At 41.0% G+C, this 23,852-nt stretch overlaps 2 protein-coding genes across 2 annotated transcripts in view; one reads left to right on the top strand and one right to left on the bottom strand.

Moving 5' to 3' along the window:
* The window catches only part of LOC121843549, a 37,522-nt gene extending 14,019 nt beyond the window's left edge, over positions 1-23,503 (bottom strand). Inside the window, exon 1 of the mRNA XM_042313187.1 lies at positions 23,230-23,503. The gene's annotated coding sequence lies outside the window, so the exon portion shown is untranslated. The remainder of the gene's footprint in view (positions 1-23,229) is intronic.
* LOC121843548 lies at positions 1,719-6,448 on the top strand. Its single transcript, XM_042313186.1, has 9 exons — positions 1,719-1,862; positions 2,950-3,027; positions 3,302-3,637; positions 3,797-4,015; positions 4,144-4,476; positions 4,587-4,817; positions 5,393-5,480; positions 5,582-5,965; positions 6,273-6,448. Coding segments are annotated over exons 2-9 (1,647 nt in total). The 5' UTR covers positions 1,719-1,862; positions 2,950-2,972; the 3' UTR covers positions 6,274-6,448.
* Positions 23,504-23,852: the final 349 nt, after the last annotated feature.

Below are 23,852 nucleotides of genomic sequence, written 5' to 3'. Positions count from 1 at the left end.
TTGGTATTGGGATTGTAGCTTAGTGGGGTGTTCTAGTTAAGTCTATGGCTGTCTGAAGTGGTTCTCAATCAGAGGCAGGTGTTTATCGTTGTCTCTGATTGGGAACCATATTTAGGCAGCCATATACTTTGAGTGTTTCGTGGATGATTGTCCTTAGTTTCCTGATGGCCTTGTTCTGTGGTAGTTTACACAAGTATAGGCTTTTTCGTTTTGTAGTGTTTGTGTTTAGTGTGTTTGTCATTAAACATGAATCGCAATCTACACGCCGTATTTTGGTCCGACTCTCTTTCACCTAAAGAAAACCGTAACAAAGAGTGATTGACTGGATACTTCATAAGAGCTTTAGGAGTAGTATTAACATGAGACACAGTGATGGTGGGTTGTGTTTAGGAGTAGTATTAACATGAGACACAGTGATGGTGGGTTGTGTTTAGGAGTAGTATTAACATGAGACACAGTGATGGTGGGTTGTGTTTAGGAGTAGTATTAACATGAGACACAGTGATGGTGGGTTGTGTTTAGGAGTAGTATGAACATGAGACACAGTGATGGTGGGTTGTGTTTAGGAGTAGTATTAACATGAGACACAGTGATGGTGGGTTGTGTTTAGGAGTAGTATGAACATGAGACACAGTGATGGTGGGTTGTGTTTAGGAGTAGTATGAACATGAGACACAGTGATGGTGGGTTGTGTTTAGGAGTAGTATTAACATGAGACACAGTGATGGTGGGTTGTGTTTAGGAGTAGTATGAACATGAGACACAGTGATGGTGGGTTGTGTTTAGGAGTAGTATTAGCATGAGACAGTGATGGTGGGTTGTGTTTAGGAGTAGTATTAACATGAGAGACAGTGATGGTGGGTTGTGTTTAGGAGTAGTATTAACATGAGACACAGTGATGGTGGGTTGTGTTTAGGAGTAGTATTAACATGAGACACAGTGATGGTGGGTTGTGTTTAGGAGTAGTATTAACATGAGACACAGTGATGGTTGGTTGTGTTTAGGAGTAGTATGAACATGAGACACAGTGATGGTGGGTTGTGTTTAGGAGTAGTATTAACATGAGACACAGTGATGGTGGGTTGTGTTTAGGAGTAGTATTAACATGAGACACAGTGATGGTGGGTTGTGTTTAGGAGTAGTATTAACATGAGACACAGTGATGGTGGGTTGTGTTTAGGAGTAGTATTAACATGAGACAGTGATGGTGGGTTGTGGTTTTGTTGGTTTAGATGCACACACTCAGTGTCACTTCCCTGTTCTACTTTCCTGTCTGTCCTCTCACAGGCCTCCTGAATCATATCAGAAATCTATATATGCCCATTACACTATTCAGAATATGTTCCTCTGTAGCTCAGTTGGTAGAACATGGCACCTACAACGTTATGGGTTTGGTTCCCGGGACCACCCATAGGTCAAATATATGCACAAAGACTGTACATTGCTTTTGATAAGTAAATGGCAATATTTATGGACAGCAGACTACAATAGACCACACAGTCAGTACAGCAGGCTGTGGTGATGTTCATTCCTGCCTCTCCTAGATACAGCTTCTACCAGTACTGTACAACAGAGGAGGCTGGTATACAGGAGGATGGGCTCATTATAATGGCTGGAATGACAGGAACATCATTCAATTTATTCCTATTACTTCCCAAATGAATGAGGACACCATGAGGACTGGGGGCTGCAGTAATGTAGCGTGCCAGTAGGTGGGGCTCTAGTCTAGAACACTGGAACCTTCAGTACCACTTTGATGCAGCTAATTAGGAGTGATGGTCATGGGTGTTTAAATTGAATGGGTTCTAATTGAATAACATCATGGAACTTTGACCTGTATATACAGAACTCAGAAGGGCAAGGTAGGTCATTAAAATGTTAACGTTATAAATAGTATAGTCAACACATTGTTTACATGGTTCTGTATGTAGTATAAAAGACCACAGTGAAAATTGACACATTTTTTAAATAAAATAAATATATGCCCAGACTTGTCTTTTACACAATTTCTGTTCTATTACAGTAACAGCCCTTTTCTGGCTTGTTGGTCTGGTTGTCGTAAGGACAGTTCTGCATCCACTACTTGTGTTCTGACTGCTTTTATAATGTGTCAACACTTACTTCTTGTTTTCACTCACTACCAGACAGTTGACTCACTGTACAAGACCTCTCCTCTTCACTTCACTCTGGAACTACTCTTGACAATATCTTGAAATATAGTTTTTGGTTATTTGTTTTTAGTCATATACTTGAGGGTAATGTATCATTTACTTCATGTTATGTTTTGAGCTGTGTTTTAGTTGTTTACATCAGGGCCAGTATTCATAAAGTGTCTCCCCCGGTGTGGGTGATTGTGTGTGACACAGTGGATTTATCTGAGGGCCCTTTAGGACCAGACTGATAGGGAGGAGGGTTGACATCTCTACTGTGTAAGAAGTGTGTTCTAACTTTTCTACATCCATAACAACCAGCTCTCTAGACTTTGATACAGACTCCATGGGCCTTATGGGCCTTCAATACAGATGATCTCTCTGTGTGTGTGTGTGTGTGTGTGTGTGTGTGTGTGTGTGTGTGTGTGTGTGTGTGTGTGTGTGTGTGTGTGTGTGTGTGTGTGTGTGTGTGTGTGTGTGTGTGTGTGTGTGTGTGTGTGTGTGTGTGTGTGTGTGTGTGTGTGTGTGTGTGTGTGTGTGTGTGTGTGTGTGTGTGTGTGTGTGTATGATAGGTGCTGTCATTGAACCTGGTGGTCGGTCTTTAGGCTGCTGTACAGCTTGACGAACTGTAGAGGATTGAACATTTATCCTCCTATATTTGGGGTTCTGAGAATAAGACAGGTTCAGAATAATGTAGAAATATGTGTTTACAGATCTGTTCAATAAGTTGTTGTTGTTGTAATGATGATGATGTATGTTGTATTTCACCAGCTAGTGAGTTGTTGTTTATGTTCCTAAGACTGCAGGGTGGGAGATGCAACAATGTCCTTGAGAACAGCAGGAAGTGTGTTGGTGGTCTTTCTCTGGTCTTTAGCAGGTATGGTCCCTTTCATAACTGTTTTAGTTGCCCTGTGTTTCAATTTATAAACATGTCTAAAAGGTTAAGAGTCATAATGTTGTTCTGTTTGGCATCTACTTCACTTTATATATTGGTCTTCTACTCCTCATTGAGAGATGCTTATGTGTGGTTTCCATTCACATCCAACTCAGTAACTATGGCAACAAAGTTTGGACCAACAATACTGTTAGTGAGAGACATTTTTGCATTAATTTTAATTAAATAAATGTTGTGTTGTGTGGCTGTGTTTCAGTTGTACTGGGTCAGGATGGATGGAGTGTGACTTACACCCCTCAGAGTATCTGTGCTTTGAAGGGGTCAACAGTGAAGCTGACCTGCTCTTTCAGATATCCCAGAGGTCATAAAGTCACATCAACCTTCTGGTTTACTAAAATTGAGACTGAAGATCTAGGTCAGAACCCAGAGTATGCAGGTCGTCTGGAGTATCATGGGGACAAGAAGAAAGACTGTACCCTGAAAATCACAGACCTGAGAGAGAGAGACTCAGCTATGTACAAGTTCAGATTCATAACAGATCAGGAAGTAGGGACATTTACTGGCAAACTTGGAGTGACTTTGTCTGTCACAGGTACAGTAAAAGTGTTTTATGTTCAATTACAATTAGTTCTGACAATTGTTGTGGTGTGTATGTACAATAGTCTGTATAACATAGGATTTCTTCCATCTTTGTATTAGAGTGATAAGTCAGTGATAAAGGGATTTACAGTGATATTGTTTTTTTCTCCAGGTCTTCAGGTGAAGGTGACTGGTGGACATCAGGATAAGACACTGACCTGTATCACCACCTGTACTCTGACTGACAACCCCACCTACATCTGGTACAAGAACGGACAACATCTAGATGAGAGCACCTCCCCCCAGTACAAAGACCCAGTCTCCAGTAACTATGAAGACACTTATTCCTGTGCTGTAAAAGGCCATGAGGACCTCCACTCTCCTGCAGTGTGTGAGTGTTCATTTAATACATTATACTGTGTGTTGGTTTCACTATGAGAACTTGAGAACTTTGAGCATTTCTAGAAAGAACTGAGAACACAATCCTAATGATCCTCTTGTTATGTCACTGTGTTTCAGGTGTTCAGGGTCAGAGCTGCAACAGAGTGACTTACACCAAGAGGAGAATCTGTGTCTTGACGGGGTCAACAGTGGACATATCCTGTACTTATGTTGGTCATTATTCCACCACATTATCATTCTGGATTAGAAGTGATAAGTCGACACCTGAAGACCTAACCACTGACCCAGGGTATGCAGGTCGTGTGGAGTACACTGGAACATACAGAGGTCCCTTCACCCTGAGAATCACAGATCTGAGAGAGGAGGACTCAGCTGAGTATCGCTTCACTTTTAAAGCAAACAGCATTGAATGGGGTCATAGTTTCCCAGGAACAACTCTGTCTGTCACAGGTAATACTACACTGTATGATACAACTGTATATCATAATGAATTACAGGATAAATATATGAACCATCCTGTTAACACAGAGGTGTATGTGGTTTTATACATATTGTTTCAGGTCTGCAGGTGAAGGTGACTCCTGCTGCAGAGGGACAGAAGACACTGACCTGTATCACCACCTGTACTCTGACTGACAACCCCACCTACATCTGGTACAAGAACGGACAACGTCTAGATGAGCCCACTTCCCAACAATACTCTAGTAATACCCTAGTAGTGTTGGGTCATTCTGTGGACAGTTACTCCTGTGCTGTAGAACACCATGAGGACATCCACTCTCCTGCAGTGTGTGAGTATGAATTAAACTACTATTCTACTTAGAAAGTATCAATTATTTAAGGTCAAGAAGAAGGGTATTACTGCTTTATCTATCAATATTCATCATTACATAGAAATTACAGACAATGTCATAGATGTATGCATGTCTATAGTTAGAATGTTCAGTACCTCAGACACTTGAAGAATAGTTTAGTAGAGACACTCAAGTCCTAAAGTATCTCCAAATGTATTATTGTTCATGTTTTGTGTAAGTGATAGTTTTAGATAGTTCTCTGACTTTAGATATGATTTATTTTTGGCATGAAGTCATTTGAGGTAGTATACTACAAACCTGACCCTCTGACATATTCTCCTTTACTAGATGCTCCAAAGAACCCCTCAGTGTCAGTCAATACAAAATTACTTTTCAAGATAAATCTTAATAATTATACTTTGGATTATTTCTCTTCTGTTAATAACTACAGGTTGGTTTATAAAATCCACAAGTATTAACAAGTATTACATTGATATTCTGTTTTATTATCATAATAATATTCAGTTCATTGGAACATGCTGTGTACTCATATCATCCATATTTTATTTTAGGGAAACAGACCTCAGTTCTGACTGCAGCTGTAGGAATCACAGTGGTTCTGGTTCTCATCCTCTGTTTCTCTGGACTCATGTGGTTCAGGTGCGTTTTTTGTTGTTTATTATTTCACTTTAGAAGATTCAATAATTCGTTCACTCATTCATTCATTCATTCATTCATTCATTTGTTTGTTTACAAAACAGGAAGGCGGCCTCCAAATCCCCCTCTGACACAAGAGACACAGCAGACGATGGACAGGTGAGTCTCTTGGAATCAGAAGGTGACTGTGATGACTGTATTCTTTGTGGAACATTTCCACTCCTCATGTTGTCTGTCCTCTCTCTCCATCAGGGAGACTCAAGTCCAGTGTTTGACAACATCTCAGGCATGGCAATGACCCCTACTGCAGCACAGACAGCAGCCACAGACGACCAGGATGATGTTCACTACACCAGCGTCCACTTCTCTCGTTCCAAAAACCAGGAAGTGCCTCTGTACTCCACCGTCCAGCTGCCTCAACCCCAGAAACAGGATGAGGATGTCCACTACGCTGCTGTGAAATTCAACCTCCCCAGTGCTGCCACCTGGTGAGCATATTCTGCATTAAGGTCATTCATATGCTGCAGTTGATTGTAGGAGATGTCATCAATAAGCAAAACAGTTGACCCTTTGAGACCACTATGAACCCAAACTATGAACCCAACAATGGACATCCCAGGACAGTTACTATGACATGTCTATAATGAGGGAGTGACGTGATGATGGTTTTGAGGAACTGTTCTTCTGTTCCAAATGGCACCCTATTCCCTATTTAGTGCACTACTTTAGACAGAGCCCTATAGGGTGCCACCATTTGGGACACTGTCTTCGTTTCATTTTTGTTTCTCTCTTCAGACCTGCAGCAGCACAAGCAGCTGAGGAGGACTCCTCTGTTCTCTACAGTACAGTCAATAAACCCTGAACCAAGAGGACCTGAAAACAAAAAACCCAGAACGAAGAACACCTGAACACAACAAACCCAGAACCAAGAAGACCTGAACACAACAAACCCAGAACTAAGAAGACCTGAACGCAACAAACCCAGAACCAAGAAGACCTGAAAACAACAAACCCAGAACGAAGAAGACCTGAACACAACAAACCCAGAACCAAGAAGACCTGAACACAACAAACCCAGAACCAAGAAGACCTGAACACAACAAACCCTGAACTAAGAAGACCTGAAAAAACAAACCCAGAACCAAGAAGACCTGAACGCAACAAACCCAGAACCAAGAAGACCTGAACACAACAAACCCAGAACCAAGAAGACCTGAAAGCAACAAACCCAGAACCAAGAAGACCTGAAAACAACAAACCCAGAACGAAGAAGACCTGAACACAACAAACCCAGAACCAAGAAGACCTGAACACAACAAACCCAGAACCAAAAGACCTGAACACAACAAACCCAGAACCAAGAAGACCTGAACACAACAAACCCTGAACTAAGAAGACCTGAAAAAACAAACCCAGAACCAAGAAGACCTGAACACAACAAACCCAGAACCGAGAAGACCCGAACACAACAAACCCAGAACCAAGAAGACCTGAACACAACAAACCCAGAACCAAAAAGACCTGAACACAACAAACCCAGACCCAAGAAGACCTGAACACAACAAACCCAGAACCAATAAGACCTGAACAGAAGAAGTTTGACGAAAACCTTGTGTATCTGGACCTGTATATCTAAACTAAGTGATATAATGCCTGTGGAGGTGTGGAATATTGACCATTATAAACTGGGTAGTTTGAGCTGTGAATGCTGATTGGCTGACCGGCGTGGTATACCAGACCGTATACCATGGGTATTAACATTTGTATTTACTGGTCTAAGTACATTGGTAACCAGTTTAAAATAAGGCACCTCGGGGTTTGTGGTGCATCCAAGCACTCCGCGTTGCATTGTGCATAAGAACAGCCCTTAGCGGTAGTATATTGGCCATATACCACACCTCCTCAGGCCTCATTGCTTAAGTTTATAATGACAACAAGGTACTTCAGAGGTTTGTGTTGTATGACCAACATACTGTTCCACGGCTTATTTTAAACTGGTTAACAACATAAATAGAACAGTAAACAAGTATTTTTACGTCATACCCGTGGTATATTGTCTGATATACAGTATAGACTTCTGAAATGCTGTTTCAGCCAATCAGCATCCATGAACCAAGCTACCCAGTTTATTTAATAATATATGCCATCTAGTAGACACTTTTATCCAAATTCACACGGTCATTACAGTCATGCATGAATACATTTTTCGTATGGGAAGTCCCAGCAGGAATGGAACCCATGCTCCATGCTGTACCAACTGAGCCACAGGACGACTCGATTCACACTTAGAGTAGGAGTTCTGATCTAGGGTCAGTTATGACTTTGAAACAATTATGATTTAGAAAGGGACCATAACATTTTTTTACATCTTTTTTTTACGTTGAAAAATGTTGTATTTCTGACATGGAAACCTTGAGTTCCAGTTATATCTTACAGAGCATTCAGAAAGTAGACCCCTTGACTTTCTCCACATGTTGTGATGTTTCAAACTTTTTCTCAAATTGATGAAATAATTCTCTCCTCATCAATCTACACACAAAGCCCCATAATGCTGAAGCAAAAAAGGTTTTTAGATAATTTAGCAAATGTATAAATACAAAAAAACTACAAAATCACATTTACATAAGTATTCAGACCCTTTAATCAGTACTTTGTCGAAGCACCTTTGGCAGCGATTACAGCCTTGAGTCTTCTTGGGTATGACGCTACAAGCTTGGCACACCTGTTTTTGGGGAGTTTCTCCCATTCTTATCTGCAGATGCTCTCAAGCTTGGTCATGTTGGATGGGGAACGTCACTGAAAATATATATTTAGGTCTCTCCAGAGATGTTCGATCAGGTTCAAGTCCGGGCTCTGGCTGGGCCACTCAATGACATTGAGATTTCTCCCGAAGCCACTCCTGCTTTGTCTTGGCTGTGTGCTTGTGGTCCTTGTCGTATTGGAAGGTTGAACCTTCACCCCAGTCTGAGGCCCTGAGCTCTCTGGAGCTGGTTTTCATCAGGATCTCTCTGTACTTTTCTCCATTCATATTTCCCTCGATCCTGACTAGTCTCCCAGTCCCTGCCTCTGAAAAATATCCCCTCAGCCTAATGCTGCCAACACCATGCATCACCGTAGGGATGGTGCCAGGTTTCCTCCAGACGTGACGCTTGGCATTCAGGCCAAAGAGTTCAATCTTGGTTTCATCAGACCAGATAATCTTGTTTCTCATGGTCTTAGGGTCTTTTGGTACCTTTTGACAAACTCCAAGCAGACTTTCATGTGCCATTGGCTTCCAACTGGCCACTCTACCATAAAGGGCTGATTGGTGGAGTGCTGCAGAGATGGCTGTCCTTCTTGAAGGCTCTCCCATCTCCACAGAGGAACTCTGGAGCTCTGTCAGAGTGACCATCGGGTTCTTGGTCACCTCGCTGACTAAGGCCCTTCTCCCCCGATTGATCAGTTTGGTCAGGTGGCCAGCTCTAGGAAGAGTCTTGGTGGTTCCAAATTTCTTCTATTTAAGAATGATGGAGGCCACTGTGTTCTTGGACCTTCAGAAATGTTTTGGTACCCTTCCCCATATCTGTGCCTCAGCACAATCCTGTCTCTGATTCTAAAGACATATCCTTCGACCTCATGATTTTTGCTCTGACATGCACTGTCAACTGTGGGACCTTATATAGATGGGTGTGTGCCTTTCCAAATCATATCCAATTAATTGAATTTACTACAGGTGGTCTCCAATCAAGTTGTAGAAACATCTCAAGGAAGATCGATAGAAACAGGATGCAGCTGAGTTCAATTTCGAGTCTCAAAGCAAAAGGTCTGAACAGTTATCTAAATAAGATATTTCTGTTTTTCAGTTTTAATACATTTGCAAACCTTTCTAAAAACCTGTTTTTGTTTTGTCATTATGGGAAAGTGTGGTATATTTTTATTTAATCTATTTTAGAATAAGGCTGTAACGTAACAACATTTGAAAAAAGTCAGGGGGTCTGAATGCTTTCCCAATGCATTGTATATAATTCTATATTTTTCATGTTATGTTTCTGAAACAAACTTGTGAGACTTTTGCCTCAACGTCCAGGAAAGAGTTCTGCTTGATGCAACGTTTCTTAATGCTTTTATCAAATGTTATTTTTTGTAAACTGTGTTGTGACATTTTTAAAAATAGACTTTTAAGAATAAACTTTATTGTCATTGTTTTTACCTTGTTATAACAGTATCTTCAGTGGAGAGAAAGTGAAACACTTTCAAAATCACACCTCTTGTACTTTACAGTAACTACAGTAACTACAAATAAGACATTTACATTAGTTTGGAGAGCAATAGTGGTTCATTCATCTTCATCATTATTATCATGTCGGTACAAAAACTACACAGACACTTTCAGAAGGAGCAATGTCCAGCACCTAGACACACAACCAGTAAATAGTATTCATTGTCATTTTTAAAACACACAACATGACATAACATCTATGTTTGGAGTGTGGAGGGTAATTCAGTCAGCGAGGGCATTCCATTCCAGAACACAGAGAGATAGAACATTCTGGAATGTTTGATGATTGATAATAATACATCTCACAGTTAACAAGTTCAGACCAGGCAGTGAGATTATTGCCTGATATAAGAATGACAGTTCCCCATTTTGTCCAACTAGTAGTTAGAGAATGCATTACATCATTGTTAAGTGAGAATGTGATGTCATATAGAATGAGTGTTATGGTCTCCAACATGGCGTGGCTCTTGACCCCCTAACTGTTGACCGACCTTCCCAGGTAGGTTGTCTCTCTTTGTGGACAGAGAGGGCCAAGGAGTGGAGGGGAGAGTGGAGATCCCATGGAGAGATACCTTTTACGCCCCTGACAGCACCACTGAGTGTTTTGGGATAGAGCTTGGGGCAGGGGCAGTGGGGGTAAATATGCGTCCTTCTGTTAGGCCACACCCACAGGAAGTGTCATTAAATTATGTTGTCGAAAAGATGCATGGACTGCATGATGTTCTAATCTTGGAAGGGAGGCAGGAAGGGACAAAAAACACAAAGGGTAAGAAGCAGTTGGAGAGAAGGTTTAATAGAATAACAGAAGCAGGTCCTTAAAGTAACTGTCCAATGAAAATCTCACTTTTAAATCCTGATATTAAAGTACATTTTATACACTATATGCTGTATGTTTACACACGTTAAAATATCCTGTTATCCATACATAGTTTAATGTAGCCTGTTACCCATATATAGTCTAATGTAGCCTGTTATCCATACATAGTCTAATGTAGCCTGTTATCCATACATAGTCTAATGTAGCCTGTTGCCAATACATAGTTTAATGTAGCCTGTTACCCATATATAGTCTAATGTAGCCTGTTATCCATACATAGTCTAATGTAGCCTGTTGCCAATACATAGTCTAATGTAGCCTGTTGCCAATACATAGTCTAATGTAGCCTGTTACCCATACATAGTCTAATGTAGCCTGTTACCCATACATAGTCTAATGTAGCCTGTTACCAATACATAGTCTAATGTAGCCTGTTACCCATACATAGTCTAATGTAGCCTGTTACCCATACATAGTCTAATGTAGCCTGTTACCCATACATAGTCTAATGTAGCCTGTTACCCATACATAGTCTAATGTAGCCTGTTACCCATACATAGTCTAATGTAACCTGTTATCCATACATAGTCTAATGTAACCTGTTACCCATACATAGTCTAATGTAGCCTGTTACCCATACATAGTCTAATGTAGCCTGTTACCCATACATAGTCTAATGTAGCCTGTTACCCATACATAGTCTAATGTAGCCTGTTACCCATACATAGTCTAATGTAGCCTGTTATCCATACATCGTCTAATGTAGCCTGTTACCAATACATAGTCTAATGTAGCCTGTTATCCATACATAGTTTATTGTAGCCTGTTATCCATATATATTCTAATGTAGCCTGTTATCCATACATAGTCTAATGTAGCCTGTTACCCATACATAGTCTAATGTAGCCTGTTACCCATACATAGTCTAATGTAGCCTGTTACCCATACATAGTCTAATGTAGCCTGTTATCCATACATCGTCTAATGTAGCCTGTTACCAATACATAGTCTAATGTAGCCTGTTATCCATACATAGTTTATTGTAGCCTGTTATCCATATATATTCTAATGTAGCCTGTTATCCATATATAGTCTAATGTAGCCTGTTATACATATATAGTCTAATGTAACCTGTTATCCATATATAGTCTAATGTAGCCTGTTATCCATATATAGTCTAATGTAACCTGTTATCAATATATAGTCTAATGTAGCCTGTTATCCATCTATAGTCTAATGTAGCCTGTTATCCATATATAGTCTAATGTAGCCTGTTATCCATATATAGTCTAATGTAGCATGTTATCCATATATAGTCTAATGTAGCCTGTTATCCATCTATAGTCTAATGTAGCATGTTATCCATATATAGTCTAATGTAGCCTGTTATCCATATATAGTCTAATGTAGCATGTTATCCATATATAGTCTAATGTAGCATGTTATCCATATATAGTCTAATGTAGCCTGTTATCCATATATAGTCTAATGTAGCCTGTTATCCATATATAGTCTAATGTAGCATGTTATCCATATATAGTCTAATGTAGCCTGTTATCCATATATAGTCTAATGTAGCATGTTATCCATATATAGTCTAATGTAGCCTGTTATCCATCTATAGTCTAATGTAGCCTGTTATCCATATATAGTCTAATGTAGCCTGTTATCAATATATAGTCTAATGTAGCATGTTATCCATATATAGTCTAATGTAGCCTGTTATCCATATATAGTCTAATGTAGCCTGTTATCCATATATAGTCTAATGTAGCATGTTATCCATATATAGTCTAATGTAGCCTGTTATCCATATATAGTCTAATGTAGCATGTTATCCATATATAGTCTAATGTAGCCTGTTATCCATATATAGTCTAATGTAGCATGTTATCAATATATAGTCTAATGTAGCATGTTATCCATATATAGTCTAATGTAGCCTGTTATCCATATATAGTCTAATGTAGCCTGTTATCCATATATAGTCTAATGTAGCATGTTATCCATATATAGTCTAATGTAGCCTGTTATCCATATATAGTCTAATGTAGCATGTTATCCATATATAGTCTAATGTAGCTTGTTATCCATATATAGTCTAATGTAGCATGTTATCCATATATAGTCTAATGTAGCCTGTTATCCATCTATAGTCTAAGGTAGCCTGTTATACATATATAGTCTAATGTAGCCTGTTATCCATATATAGTCTAATGTAGCCTGTTATCCATTTATAGTCTAATGTAGCATGTTATCCATATATAGTCTAATGTAGCATGTTAACCATCTACAGTCTAATGTAGCATGTTATCATGTCCAGTCCAACTCCCGTACGGACTCGGGAGTGTCGAAGGTCAAGAGCTACTCGTCCTCCGTAACATAACCCAACCAAGCCACACTGCCCACTGAACCTGGAAGCCAGCCACACCGATGTGTCAGAGGAAACACTGTGCACCTGGCGACTGTGTCACACCCGACACGCCACAGGAGTCGCCAGAGCGCAATGGAACAAGGACGTCCCTGCCTACCAAACTCTCCCCTAACCCGGAAGACGCTGGGCCAGTTATCTGCCGTCCGATGGGTCTCCCGGTCGCGGCCGGCTGCGACAGAGCCTGGACTGAACCAGGATCTCTAGTGGCACAGCTAGTAACTGTGATGCAGTGCCTTAGACCACTGCACCTCTCAGGAGGCCTGGACCAAGTTTCTCCTGATGTGTTTGATGATGATTTACTTTGTATTGCTGTCAGACATTATTACTTATTATATATTTTATATTTTATAATATTATATTATTTTTTTGTTTAAAAACATGTAATCAGCACATTACATACATTTAAACATTTGCAGTTTTTTACATTTTATAATAATTATAATTTTATATTACGTAATAATATATTGTTCAGTGTCATGATATCACGTGTTTTGTCAGCACATGTTTCATTATTACGTATTTTATATACGTTAAATACATGTTTACCTTTGCAGTTTTTACAGGTTTAGTGTCAATACAGTAGAAGCATCATGTTGTAAATAAGATCAACATTTAAGACAATAAATACACAGATTATTTGATCAACTAATAATACATTGATTCACAACTATTTCCATTTCCAGTCAGCTCTTGTTTCTTGAATTACTGCCTAATAGACACATGATGGCGACATTGTATCATTTAACCATGAGAGGCTCGGCCAGCGTCTCCTCAACTCAGTCCTGGGGACCCTAAGGGGTGAACGTTTTGGTTTTTGCCCAAGCACTACACAGCTGATTCAAATAATCACATCTTACTGTCGAGTTGATTACTCAAACACAGAGGCAGTGCTGCTTAGTTGTCTTATTAACCTTCTAGTCACTGAAATGACCCTAGTTTAACCCTTTGTGTGTTCCTCCAGTGAAGGGTATTCAGCTGTATAAGCACAGCCAGTATTTCTTTTCACTAAAACAGCTGTTTTGCAATGAAGGTCTACAGCAGCTTCAACAGCACTCTGCAGGGTAGCACCATGGTGTAACCGGAGGACAGCTAGTTTTCGTCCTCCTCTGGGTACAATGACTTCAATACAGAACCTAGAGGATCATGGTTCTCAACCCCTTCCATAGACTTATGAAGTAATGATGACAACTTCCGGACGATGTCCTCCAACCCATCAGAGATCTTGCAGCTTGAACTGACATGCTGTCTGACCAATCAAAGTATTAGATATTTAATCTAGTTCTGAAAGCATTAGATACAGCCAACTAGCACTATAGTGCATAACATGTGCTGAGTAGTTGACTCAAAGAGAACGTCAATAGTTGAACAGTATTGAAAAAAATGTATTTCTTTAAAAATGAAGGAGAAGCAATAGAGAGTGGGAGAGAGCTAGCAAACTCTACTTTGCTTTTTGCTTTCACTTTCACTTACTTAGCCAGCATCTAATGCAGCTAGCTAGTTTAGTTACTCAAATAACCGTCTCAAACAGAGAGAGATGGTATGTTAGCTAGCTGGCTACGGCTATCCAACACTAGACCTCTTCCAAGACAAGGTAAGATTTTGGTTTTATTCATTTATTACCACCTGGGCCCATCGGTGTAACTGCTACACTGCTTGCTGACTGTACACTGTACTAGATGATTGTAGTGTGTTTACTAACGCATTAGTTCTAGTAGATGTTGACAATACGTTAGCTAATATGGTGACAATGATGTAGGCTGTGTGTAGCATTAGCAGTCATGATATGAAGGTTTGGCTTGGAAAGGTTTTTTTGCCTGCTCACAGACAGCTGATGTGTTGTGCACTGAAGTCCACAAGTGAAGGGAAAAGGTGAGAGGAGTATAGTGCAGCGATGCGAGAAGGAATTCTGTAATTGGCAATGTGATCATGCTGTTTGTATGTGTCTGCTTTGAAAGTGAACTGTGTTTGAATGTAATCAGAGGTGTATTCATTCCACCGATTCTGTTGAATCAGCTAGATGCAGGCCAGAGTGTGCAAGGCGGTATTGAATGTGTCACTGTCTGTCACCTTGATTACTCTAATGTTTCTCTCGACCTGTGAACCTACGTTGTAACCTTTCATTCATAGGCTAGGTTGTAACAACCTCATGGCTATAAGGAACACTAGAGTATCATGGCATGTAGTAATTTAAATATATTGATGTTACATTGAGCTGGGTGAACGGAATATGAATGACAGTCATCCAAAATGCTGTGATAGAAATAAGGCCATGCTCATAAAAAATGTGCGTCCTCCCTCATCTTAAATGTGTCTGTTTGTCTGACTCTCTATCTCCCCGCCATAGTATTGACAGGCTGCACTACCAGACCCCACCACAGGGGCATAGTATATACAGACTGCACTACCAGACCCAGCCACAGGGGCATAGTATATACAGACTGCACTACCAGACCCCACCACAAGGAGCATAGCCATTATTACAGGAGTTTGATTTCTGATTTAACCAAATCACTACAACAAAAAATAAATACATGCTATATATCTAACATTGATTTATTGTGATGTTTAGCTACAATGTTTCCTGAGGGGAAGACCTCTCCTCCCCTCATGACTCCAGTAGTGGATCTCTCCTCCCCTCAGGACTCCAGTGGTGGACCTCTCCTCCCCTCATGACTCCAGTGGTGGACCTCTCCTCCCCTCAGGACTCCAGTGGTGGACCTCTCCTCCCCTCAGGACTCCAGTGGTGGACCTCTCCTCCCCTCAGGACTCCAGTGGTGGACCTCTCCTCCCCTCATGACTCCAGTAGTGGATCTCTCCTCCCCTCAGGACTCCAGTGGTGGACCTCTCCTCCCCTCAGGACTCCAGTGGTGGACCTCTCCTCCCCTCATGACTCCAGTGGTAGACCTCTCCTCCCCTCAGGACTCCAGTGGTGGACCTCTCCTCCCCTCATGACTCTAGTGGTGGACCTCTCCTCCCCTCAAGACTCTAGTGGTGGACCTCTCCTCTCCTCAGGACTCCAGTGGTGGACCTCTCCTCCCCTCATGAATCTAGTGGTGGACCTCTCCTCTCCTCAGGACTCCAGTGGTGGACCTCTCCTCTCCTCAGGACTCCAGTGGTGGACCTCTCCTCCCCTCATGAATCTAGTGGTGGACCTCTCCTCTCCTCAGGACTCCAGTGGTGGACCTCTCCTCCCCTCATGAATCTAGTGGTGGACCTCTCCTCTCCTCAGGACTCCAGTGGTGGACCTCTCCTCCCCTCATGAATCTAGTGGTGGACCTCTCCTCTCCTCAGGACTCCAGTGGTGGACCTCTCCTCTCCTCAGGACTCCAGTGGTGGACCTCTCCTCCCCTCATGAATCTAGTGGTGGACCTCTCCTCTCCTCAGGACTCCAGTGGTGGACCTCTCCTCTCCTCAGGACTCCAGTGGTGGACCTCTCCTCCCCTCATAACTCTAGTGGTGGACCTCTCCTCCCCTCATGACTTCAGTGGTGGACCTCTCCTCCCCTCAGGACTCCAGTGGGTGAGTATGTTTATTTCTGGTTATTCCACAGTATACATTTCTACAGTTATTGGTTCTATAATCTGTCTCAAATAGTACCCTGTTCCTACATTCCTTGTATTTTGACTGTGGTCACCTCCATCCCTTCCTCTCCTCCTTCTACATTCTGTGCTGTAGGTGAGGGGAGATATAATTAGAATGTAGAACTCTGATACTCTCTATGTTCTGTACTGTAAATGTGGGGAGATAGAGAGTATCAGAGTTCTACATTCTAAATCTAGGTTATGTACTGTAGGTGTGGAGAGGGAGAGAGTATCAGAGTTCTACAAGAGAGATTATATGCCTCTGTCAACTTCAAGAATCCCAACATGTCCACTTGCACCTTGGAGAGGCTAAAGGTGGGATGAAATTAATGCTGTCATATGCATTTAACTATGTGAGATGTGCTTTCAATTTTTTAGCTTGAACTTAAGGAGTGTGTACTTTTGGGACCATGCCATCGGTTCAATTGTACTTTTGGGACTATGCCATTGGTTCCATTGTACTTTTGGGACTATTTGTTCCAGTGTACGCTTAGGACTATGTGATTGATTCTATTGTACTTTTGGGACGATGCTATTTGTTGTATTGCACTTTTAGGATAATCTTTATTCAACCTTTATTTTATCCAGGCAAGTCAATCAAGAACAAATTCTTATTTACAATGGCGGCCTTTCAAGAGGCATAAGGTCTCCTGTGGGGACGGGGGTTAAAAAAGGCAATGCAAACTAGTGACAATGGCTGACAACTAGAAACAGCTACATGTCTCAATAACCTGTTATTCTATATGTTCTTTGAACTCGTCCAAGGAAACACATTCCAAGATCAAGGGGCTGAATGGGCTTTTTTCCATGTTTGGTTCTAGTTTTCAGTACTGTTAGTATAAAACAAGATTGAGATCTGAGTTTGTATGTGGTTTCATTTCTTGCTAGAAGAGAGGGTATATGAAATGGCAGTTTTCCTTAAATGGTCTTCTGAATAAGAATGTACCAGTGTTTGAGCCTGGGTGTTGCTACTGATGTCCACCTGACAGCACTGTAGAGATCACAATGGTGAGTTAGACGTCTCTGCGTGACACACAGAGTCAAGAGCCTTCAGTGTACAGCTTGAGTCTTGCACATAAATAGAAAAACAAGCCAGTAATAAAACCCAATATAATGTTATTGGTTTCATCGTACTTTGGGACAATGCTATTAATTCAATTGTACTTTTGGGACTATGCTATTTGTTCCATTGTATGTATTTGGACTGCACCTGCAGTTTGTCCTCCTGTCCAGGGACTGGAGCTGGAGAGCACCAGGCTGTTAATCAGGTACCCAGACCGCTGGGTCCAGAGAACCCCTCCCTCTCCTCAGAGGACCAACTCTATAGGCCTCAACACCTCCTCAGCCTCCCAGTATGCCTCCACAGGGTAAAGACATCCATCTGTCATTCAAAACATCATTATGAGTTATTCTAAAGTGTTACCATCAACTCATATAAACTTTTGAAATGTACAAAGTGACGGAAGGAGGAAGCAGGAGCTCAGGTGCAGGTGTTTGTGTTTTCATACTGTGTGTGTCTCTCTCCCAGGACCAGGAGGATGGCTCCCATCAATGGTGACGAGTGTTTCTTCTGGAGGACCACCGGCTGTTTCTATGGTGACAAGTGTTGCTTCAAAGACAAGCCTGACCAGAGAGGAAGAGACAGGAAACCATGGCAACCTTGTCCACCATGACAACCCTGACCACCATGCATCGACTGGATAGTAGAGAGGGAGGAGAATGATGAAGATGAAGGAAGAGGATGAGGGACTGTGTCCCTACTTTAAAAGGGAACAGGAGGCTTGGGGGGTCATCCCATTTTTCGTCCTCTGGCACCGGCCACAGATCCCAGACAGAACACTGGACATATATAATGAGTGTGTGAAGTGTCAATCAAAGTGAAGAGGAGTGAAGAGATCTCTTTCACACAAGCACACACTGGAAATTCAGAGCAGCTTTCCTTGGCCTTGGCATAATGACAGCTCACTGTTGTCTGTTGTTTCTAGCTAGCTAATGTTGATAGCTAGATGACAGGTAACTAACTAGCTCACTAGTTAACTATGGGGTCTTGCTGTAATTCATCTGCAGCACATCATATTGTTCACAATCCAGTCCATTGAAAGTAGCTGTGTGATGCATAAAAATGCTTGTTTATCACTGAATAACAGCAGCATCATGTAGCTAACAAGATAGCTGAGATCACTAGTTCACTCAATTAAAACACCAGTTCAACATAAGTCCCAATAACAGTACTTTTAAGTGCATGACTGTTTTATTCTATATACATTTTTGACATTTTCTACATTCTATTTTGTATATTTTCATTGGACTAGTAGTAACATATGAAGCCTGGAAGCTGCAGTAATGTTGAGATGTCAGTAGGGAGAGCTCTAGAAATGAACACTGGTACCAAAGATACTCCCCTTTCATCTGTTCTGGAACCTTCAGTACCAGCTGATGAGAAGATGGGAATGGGTCACATGTTGTCTCTTGTAAAACATGTAGGTCCACTCCTCATATAAAGAAATGTAACTACAGTATTCTGACTTTAGACCATTTTCTATTTAGATACAGTAACATCCCTTATGTGACATGCTGTTCCTGCATGTTAATGACCTGACTAGGCTACTTTAAAATGTGTCAACCACAGAACTCACACATAGGCTACGCCTGCTTCTACTAACTCTTACAGTAGACTACTTCTTGTTTCCACACAGTGACAGTAAGTTGACTAACTCTACAAGACCTCTCCCCTTCACTTCACTCTGTAAGTACACTTGACAATATCTTGAAATATAGTTTTAGTTTTTATGTTTTTAGCCAAACATCACATGACTTCCTGTATCTTTGTACTTGTTGGTTTATATTGAACTGTGTTTTGGTTCTTACATCAGGGCCTGTATTCATAAAGTGTCTCAGATGGTCCATATAATTATGATCTAAAAGGCTAAACTGATCCCAGATCAGCTCTCCTACTCTGATACACTTTGTGAATACTGACCCTGGACTGTGGTTTCATGTGTTTAGTTTAGTTCAGTTTATTCATTTACATGTTTAAAACATGATCAGTAGAGTATACCAGTAATACCCAGATCTCCATTCAATAGGGTCATGTTCACTGTCATAGTATATCAGGGTCAAGTATAACTGTGTGTGTGTGTGTGTGTGTGTGTGTGTGTGCGTGTGTGTGCGTGTGCGTGTGTGTGCACGTGTGGTGTTTGGTGTGTGAGGGTGTGTGTGTGAGTTCATATGTATTTTGACATATTAATCTGATTGTTGGATATACAGTCACAACCTAAATGATTGTAGCATACAATATAGCTCACAAATACTGAGCTATATTGTATGCTACAAAAGGTGGGATATACAATGTAAATGAGGTTTCACATAAATACTTGTACATGCTATTTTAAGAGCTCTGAGAGCAATAGATTTGTTGTGGATACATTTTGAAAATGGCCTAAAGAAAGAGTAAGAGTGATTGAGTGGATGCTTCGTAAGAGATTTAGGAGTAGTATAGACACAGTGATGGTGGGTTGTGTTTAGGAGTAGTATTAACATGAGACACAGTGATGGTGGGTTGTGTTTAGGAGTAGTATTAACATGAGACACAGTGATGGTGGGTTGTGTGTAGGAGTAGTATTAACATGAGACACAGTGATGGTGGGTTGTGTGTAGGAGTAGTATTAACATGAGACACAGTGATGGTGGGTTGTGTTTAGGAGTAGTATTAACATGAGACACAGTGATGGTGGGTTGTGTGTAGGAGTAGTATTAACATGAGACACAGTGATGGTGGGTTGTGTTTAGGAGTAGTATTAACATGAGACACAGTGATGGTGGATTGTGTGTAGGAGTAGTATTAACATGAGACAGTGATGGTGGGTTGTGTGTAGGAGTAGTATTAACATGAGACACAGTGATGGTGGGTTGTGTTTAGGAGTAGTATTAACATGAGACACAGTGATGGTGGGATGTGTTTAGGAGTAGTATTAACATGAGACACAGTGATGGTGGGTTGTGTTTAGGAGTAGTATTAACATGAGACACAGTGATGGTGGGTTGTGTTTAGGAGTAGTATTAACATGAGACACAGTGATGGTGGATTGTGTGTAGGAGTAGTATTAACATGAGACACAGTGATGGTGGGTTGTGTTTAGGAGTAGTATTAACATGAGACACAGTGATGGTGGGTTGTGTTTAGGAGTAGTATTAACATGAGACACAGTGATGGTGGGTTGTGTGTAGGAGTAGTATTAAAATGAGACAGTGATGGTGGGTTGTGTTTAGGAGTAGTATTAACATGAGACACAGTGATGGTGGGTTGTGTTTAGGAGTAGTATTAACATGAGACACAGTGATGGTGGGTTGTGTTTAGGAGTAGTATTAACATGAGACACAGTGATGGTGGGTTGTGTGTAGGAGTAGTATTAACATGAGACACAGTGATGGTGGGTTGTGTTTAGGAGTAGTATTAACATGAGACACAGTGATGGTGGGTTGTGTTTAGGAGTAGTATTAACATGAGACACAGTGATGGTGGGTTGTGTTTAGGAGTAGTATTAACATGAGACAGTGATGGTGGGTTGTGGTTTTGTTGGTTTAGATGCACACACTCAGTGTCACTTCCCTGTTCTACTTTCCTGTCTGTCCTCTCACAGGCCTCCTGAATCATATCAGAAATCTATATATGCACATTACACTATTCAGAATATGTTCCTCTGTGGCTCAGTTGGTAGAACATGGCACCTACAACGTTATGGGTTTGGTTCCCGGGACCACCCATAGGTCAAATATATGCACAAAAACTGTACATTGCTTCTGATAACTAAATGGCAATATTTATGGACAGCAGACTACAATAGACCACACAGTCAGTACAGCAGGCTGGTGATGTTCATTCCTGCCTCTCCTAGATACAGCTTCTACCAGTACTGTACAACAGAGGAGGCTGGTATACAGGAGGATGGGCTCATTATAATGGCTGGAATGACAGGAACATCATTCAATTTATTCCTATTACTTCCCAAATGAATGAGGACACCATGAGGACTGGGGGCTGCAGTAATGTAGCGTGCCAGTAGGTGGGGCTCTAGTCTAGAACACTGAACCTTCAGTACCAACATATGGGTGGTCCTGGTAACCAAAACCATAACGTTGCAGGTGCCATGTTCTACCAACTGAGTTACAGAGGAACATGTTCTGTATAGTCTAATGTTTCTCACGGTGTCTCATGTGAATACTACTCCTAAACACAACCCACCATCACTGTGTCTCATGTTAATACTACTCCTAAACACAACCCACCATCACTGTGTCTCATGTTAATACTACTCCTAAACACAACCCACCATCACTGTGTCTCATGTTAATACTACTCCTAAACACAACCCACCATCACTGTGTCTCATGTTAATACTACTCCTAAACACAACCCACCATCACTGTGTCTCATGTTAATACTACTCCTAAACACAACCCACCATCACTGTGTCTCATGTTAATACTACTCCTAAACACAACCCACCATCCTAAACACAACCCACCATCACTGTCTCATGTTAATACTACTCCTAAACACAAACCCACCATCACTGTGTCTCATGTTAATACTACTCCTAAACACAACCCACCATCACTGTGTCTCATGTTAATACTTACTCCTAAACACAACTCCACCATCACTGTGTCTCATGTTAATACTACTCCTAAACACAACCCACCATCACTGTCTTATGTTCATACTACTCCTAAACACAACCCACCATCACTGTGTCTCATGTTAATACTACTCCTAAACACAACCCACCATCACTGTGTCTCATGTTAATACTACTCCTAAACACAACCCACCATCACTGTGTCTATACTACTCCTAAATCTCTTACGAAGCATCCACTCAATCACTCTTACTCTTTCTTTCGGCCATTTTCAAAATGTATCACAACAAATCTATTGCTCTCAGAGCTCTTAAAATAGCATGTACAAGTATTTATGTGAAACCTCATTTTACATTGTATATCCCACCTTTTGTAGCATACAATATAGCTCAGTATTTGTGAGCTATATTGTATGCTACAATCATTTAGGTTGTGACTGTATATCCAACAATCAGATTAATATGTCAAAATACATATGAACTCACACACACACCCACACACACCAAACACCACACGTGCACACACACGCACACACACACACACACACACACACACACACACACACACACACACACACACACACACACACACACACACACACACACACACACACACACACACACACACACACACACACACACACACAGTTATACCTGACCCTGATATACTATGACAGTGAACATGACCCTATTGAATGGAGATCTGGGTGTTACTATTAAACTCTACTGATCATGTTTTAAACATGTAAATGAATAAACTAAACTAAACTAAACACATGAAACCACAGTCCAGGGTCAGTATTCACAAAGTGTATCAGGTAGAGCTGATCTGGGATCAGTTTAGCCTTTTAGATCATAATTATATGGACCATCTGAGACACTTTATGAATACAGGCCCTGATGTAAGAACCAAAACACAGTTCAATATAAACCAACAAGTACAAAGATACAGTAAGTCATGTGATGTTTGGCTAAAAACATCAAAACTAAAACTATATTTCAAGATATTGTCAAGTGTACTTACAGAGTGAAGTGAAGGGGAGAGGTCTTGAACAGTTAGTCAACTTACTGTCACTGTGTGGAAACAAGAAGTATTCTACTGTAAGTATTAGTAGAAACAGGCGTAGCCTAAGTGTGAGTTCTGTGGTTGACACATTTTAAAGAAGCCTAGTCAGGTCATTAACATGCAGGAACAGCATGTCACATAAGGGATGTTACTGTATCTAAATAGAAAATGGTCTAAAGTCAGAATACTGTAGTTACATTTCTTTATATGAGGAGTGGACCTACATGTCTTACAAGAGACAACATGTGACCCATTCCCATCTCCTCATCAGCTGGTACTGAAGGTTCCAGAACAGAACAGATGAAAGGGGAGTATCTTTGGTACCAGTGTTCTAGACTAGAGCTCTCCCTACTGACATCTCAACATTACTGCAGCCACCAGGCTTCATATGTCCCTACTAGTCGATGAAAATATACACAATTTAAGATGAAATAACATTTGAAAATGTAAATATATATATAGAATAAACCAGGCACACGTGAAAATACTGTGTTATTGGGAGTTAAATTGAACTGGTGTTTGAATTGAGTGAACTAGTGAGCTCAGCTAGCTTGTTAGCTACATGAAGTGGCTGTTATTCA

This window comes from Oncorhynchus tshawytscha, unplaced genomic scaffold, assembly GCF_018296145.1.
Source record: "Oncorhynchus tshawytscha isolate Ot180627B unplaced genomic scaffold, Otsh_v2.0 Un_contig_4805_pilon_pilon, whole genome shotgun sequence".
Classification (NCBI taxonomy): domain Eukaryota; kingdom Metazoa; phylum Chordata; class Actinopteri; order Salmoniformes; family Salmonidae; genus Oncorhynchus; species Oncorhynchus tshawytscha.
Note: the sequence above shows the minus strand (reverse complement) of the source record. Positions and strands in the feature narration are given on the sequence as shown.